Raw genomic sequence first — 4887 nt, 5'->3', positions numbered from 1 at the left:
GGCTGCGACCTAGTAGTCATCTAGCCCTTCGATTGAGACAGACCCACTGTCTACTTATCCTGGCTTGGTCTTTGTGCATCCAATTAAGCCTGGTCGCTCGTGTTTTGGATTTGTTGAGCTCAGCTCAATCACTTATCCCGGATATCTTAATCCTATTTTTGTGCAACAGGCCCCAGGGGTCTATTTCACGAAGGGTGGATTAAATAAGCCATGATATAAGCCAAATCTAGGTTTGCTAAAGCCTGCCCCCCACAGCCTGGCTTATTCCGTTCCACTAAAGCCAAGTCAGGCTGAGAAGGAGCGACTTTAGCAAGTCCGGATTGTGAAAGCCAGGCTGGTGTGCGATCACGCCTCCCTTCAAAAGACCATGCCGGTCGATCGTAGATTCCTTGAACGTGACCAATCATGGAAGCGATGCAGAACACTGCGTCATTCAGTCTGGACGAGACTCAGAGGTTAATGCAAGCATATGAGGAAGTAAAGGAGGTTATAAATTGTAAAGGAAATGCAAGCGTTATAAATAAAGCAAGGGAGAAAGCGTGGCAAAGTGTTGCCGACAAACTTAATGCGTAAGTCGTCCAAAAATATATATATATTATTTATATTATTATTATTTAGTCCATAAATATATAAGCTAAGCAGTTGTCAACCTACTAATCTCCAATGCTATAGGCCTATTATATGCGCTCTATCAATCACTCTATCTATCTGCAGTGCCGTGCAATGTCACGATTGCATGGCAATCCAAATTAAATGTGTTCTTCTATAATTATGAGAGACTGAGAGGAAGGCACATTGCCTCCCCCTACAACCTACATGGCTGTAATGCAGTGTTTCTCAAATATTTGCATTTCAAGGTCTCCCCTTAACTCGGACAATGTACAAAATGGGTCCATTTGGTTCCATTTGTACACTGTCAGAGTTAAAGACTTGTAAGGATCAGTTTAGACCCCCCTAAAGGAACCCACAGAGTCCCTGGAATCTGCTTTGAGAAACATTGCTGTAATGCGTTCTAGTTTCATTTGTTAAATAATTCATTTCTTATTCATGTCCATAAAGTGCCAGCAGCACAGGCACCATTCGCACCTGGCAGCATTGCAAGATAAAATACTAAAACATCTTGCAGAATGGTAAGAGCTTCATTACATTGAATACAATGTACAAATGAAGGTGGATGAATCACATTGTGCCTGCTCACATTTTCATGTGCTTACTGGTTTTAGCAATTAAGAAGAAAACATATGTGTGTGGCACGGGCGGTGGCCCTCCGACACAGGACTGCACACCTGCAGAAGACTTGGCCCTGGCCTTAAATAAAGGCAGGCCTGTTGTGGATGGGATCCAGGGGGAGACATCTACAGACTCTGCCGCCACTGTCACCACTATAGGTCAATACACTAAAAATTCCACTGTTCTATTAGAGGTGCAGGTGGAGGGCCTCGAAGGTGATGTTGAGGCAGATGGAGACAAGGAGACTGTGTCGGTGATGGAGGTATCACCTGTCAATCACCTGTACAATAAATAGGCCTACTTTTTTAGACCATCTTGACTAAGACATCAGTGATGTGGTTGTCATAGAAAATCTAATTTCCCAACAGGAACAAGCTGACCACAGTCAGCCTGCTGGGACCCAGGCTAGCAATGAGTATTAACTGAAGGTCATTTGTCCCCACTGCACAATTCCTGCTGCTGTGCTAATTTATATGTGTTTAACAGACTTCAGAGACTGTGAGAACACTTTGTGCCACACATCTCTGAAAACAAATAGAGTTAGCAGACAAAGAGCTAAAGTTAAAGATAAAAAAAAAAGAGTTGGCAGAACTGCAGATCACAAGAGAGAAAAGGATGCTGGAATTGGACATCCAAAGGGAAGAGAAGAGAATGAGGAAGATGGACTTGGAAATTCAAGTGCTGGAAAAACAAGTATGGTCATCATTTCAATGCAAACTGTAAGCATGATAAAAACACACTGTAGTAATCATATTTTCCCCTCTCTCAACAGCTGACTGAATACATTTTTTTGGAAATGCATGTCATCTCTTTCATTAATGTACAGTAGGCTCGATATAGTTATTCTTCCACAAAAATAGTCTGGGACCAATTAGTTGTACATTTTTCATTGGTTTTATTTAGTTATTAATTTTAAAAACCTTATAAAAAAAATAAGGAAAAAAAAAAGAACATTATGCAAAAAAATTGTGTCCCTGACTACAGTCCCCTGAGGGTTGTCTGGGTATCGGTGTGGGATGTCATCCCACTCCTGCATCACTTCCACTGTGGGAGCCCTTTCCTTCCTGATGCATGTGATGTTATGCATCACTGTCGCATGCTCTGTCCGGTTTGACCCTGAGGTGGTGTAGGCACTGAAATCGGGCCTTCAGGACCCCAAACGCCATTTCGATTCTTGCCCTGGTGCGGGCATGGGCATAGTTGTAGTGCTTTTCAACAGGGGTCTAGGGCTCTGGGAACGGGGTCAGGAGATAGGGTTCACATGGATACCCCTTGTCCCCAAGGAGCAGGCCAGGGAATTCACCTGAGAACAAAAATGCAATAGATAGGGCTGCATTAATACATAGCAGGGTAAATTGTTGGAAACTATCTAGATGAACAAATCGGTGTGACTACCTAGTTCGAGCCTCTGGGCCAGCGAGCAGGATCTAAATATCCTGGCGTCATGTGCCGAACCTGGCCACAGTGCCACAACTTTAGTGAGTATCAAATCAGCATCATAGATCATCTGAAACGGTAAATTAAGATATGTTAATTAGGGACGGGGTGCACAGTGAGCACTCACTGAATGGCTTATTGGCCAATGCGCTCAGTACTATAGGCCTATATCCGAACGCACCCTTAATGTAGCCTACGCAATTAAGGCATATATTTTATATTAACGATGAGTCATTCTTACTTGAACATTGATGCTGTGGTACCACTTCCGATTCACAAAGTCCCCCTCATGGTCACCTGAGGGCTTTTTGATTTTCATGTGGCAACAGGCAAGAGCACCAATTACATTTGGGAATCCTGCAAAAATAAATCAAATAGTTTAATTTACTGCTCAAAAGTTACACATAAGTAGGCCTATTATTCTATCTTGACTTAAATTCATGTTACCGCCAAATTCGTAGAAGTCCTCCTTTTTATATTTTAGTTCCTTGTGTCCTGGGAACTTGATGAATACCTGCGCAATACCGGCGCAAGAGTCTTGAGGGCAAGGTATACTTTGCGGATTGTCCTGCACACAGTGGCTTTGCTGAGATTCTCTGCATCGCCAACTGTGTACAGGAACATACCACTTGCACAGAATCTCATAACGGTACACACAATTTGTGGCACTGTTAAGGCATGGCTCCTTGCGGTGTGAAATTCAGGGGCCAAGCAGACTACAAATGTAGTGTAGACCGTCCCCCGAAAATCTGTATCGCTCTTATAACCAATCATCATCGAAAGCAAAGGGGTCATACCTGTCCCTAAACACCCTTTCCCTTCTCAGTGCCCTACGCAAGATCAGTGCCTCTTCATCTTCGACCTCCGGCAAAAAAGGACAAGCCATGGTGAAGCTATAGAACCAGCCAGAATCACTCCCACACAGGCTTTTGTACTCTCTTATCGTTGACTTAATTAAAAACACCCTTGCAATGTTGTCAGCCATTTTTTAAATCTCTGATTAGTTCCTCCTTCCTGATACAAGGTGAGGTGATTAGTGAAGTCACCTGGTGGAAGTCTTGGTTGGAATGAAAACCTGCAGCCTCTTGGCCCTCCATGGCACATGATTGGACACCCCTGTTCTAGAATGAATGTCTTTAACTGTTTTGCTTAACCTAGACGCTCAGGTTGCATAACCTACAGCCGAGAGACTTTACTTTACTACTTGCCAGTTGGCAAAGCGCATGTGCGCTGCGCCCCCGCCTTGCCCAGTCTGCAAAAACAGAGCCCCTTATATCAAGAAATCCCAAATTGCTGCTCAGACTGAATCTAGATGAAACCATTGACAAATTAAAAGGCAACATAGAATACTGGAGGACCCTGCCACTGTCCATGATAGGTAGAGTAAATGCCATAAAGATGGTATCTTTACCAAAATTTTTATATCTATTTCAAAACTTACCTGTATTTATACCTGCTGACTGTTTTTTAAAAATAGAAACAATCGTTTCAAGTTATGGAAAAATGGAGTTTATTATTAGTCAAGTTTAACCTTGTGTATGTATGTATGTATATATGTATATCTATCTATATATCTATATCTATAGATATATAGATATATAGATATCTATATCTATCTATCTATCTATATATATATATATGTGTGTGTGTACATACACACACACACACATATATATATTTCATAAATGTTCTTTTCACTCCTCTATATGCCACTGCTATATCCTGCACACATCTTTATTTAACTGAGGGGTTTAATGGAGGACTTAGATTGCAGCTCTTTAGCCTCAGTACAAGTTGGATCCAGTAAGAGATGGTTGCTGCAATGTCTCTTCAGGCCACCAGGAGGCAGAAAGCAGGGGGAGAGGAGAGCAGAGCACTTAGCTGATGATTTAAACCTTTGAGGGGAGCAGGTGAGGAGGCAGCAGCCTGGAGAGCAGAGCTGCATGGAATTGTTCTTCTCTTGTACAACTTTGTCATTTGCCTGCAACAGACAGAGGCAGTGAGGTAAAAGATGTTATTTATCATTGTTATTAATATTATTGTATGATTTTAATTTCTTAGTCTATACAGTTGGGATAATAATAACATGTTAGCATGACTCCCCAGCTGATGAGGAACTAGATGGACAGGAAGCAGCAGGTCTGAGCAGCAGAGGAGAGCTGAGTGTCCAACATAAAGAAGACAGAGAGACACCGAGTTCAGACGACAAACAGAGTGGAT

General features: G+C 42.4%; 1 protein-coding gene across 1 annotated transcript; it reads right to left on the bottom strand.

Moving 5' to 3' along the window:
- Positions 1-2214: 2214 nt before the first annotated feature.
- On the bottom strand, positions 2215-3312 carry LOC115370467 (putative nuclease HARBI1). The gene is made up of 5 exons (XM_030067493.1): positions 3223-3312; positions 3115-3181; positions 2909-3024; positions 2626-2737; positions 2215-2533 (listed from the first exon to the last, which is right to left on the bottom strand). The coding sequence occupies exons 1-5, from the start codon at positions 3310-3312 to the stop codon at positions 2454-2456; spliced, it is 465 nt and encodes a 154-aa protein (XP_029923353.1). The 3' UTR covers positions 2215-2453.
- Between the last annotated feature and the right edge of the window lie 1575 nt (positions 3313-4887).

This window comes from Myripristis murdjan, chromosome 13 (assembly GCF_902150065.1).
Source record: "Myripristis murdjan chromosome 13, fMyrMur1.1, whole genome shotgun sequence".
Taxonomy (NCBI): Eukaryota; Metazoa; Chordata; class Actinopteri; order Holocentriformes; family Holocentridae; genus Myripristis; species Myripristis murdjan.
This window is presented reverse-complemented; position numbering and strand designations above follow the sequence as displayed.

Coding starts and splice junctions, on each gene's coding strand:
- LOC115370467 (XM_030067493.1), bottom strand. CDS start 3,312: ATGAGATTCTGTGCAAGTGGTATGTTCCTGTACACAGTTGGCGATGCA. Junction 3,182..3,222: donor TGTGCAGGACAATCCGCAAA/GTATACCTTGCC, acceptor GGTATTGCGCAG/GTATTCATCAAGTTCCCAGG. Junction 2,534..2,625: donor GGCCCAGAGGCTCGAACTAG/GTAGTCACACCG, acceptor TTTTGTTCTCAG/GTGAATTCCCTGGCCTGCTC.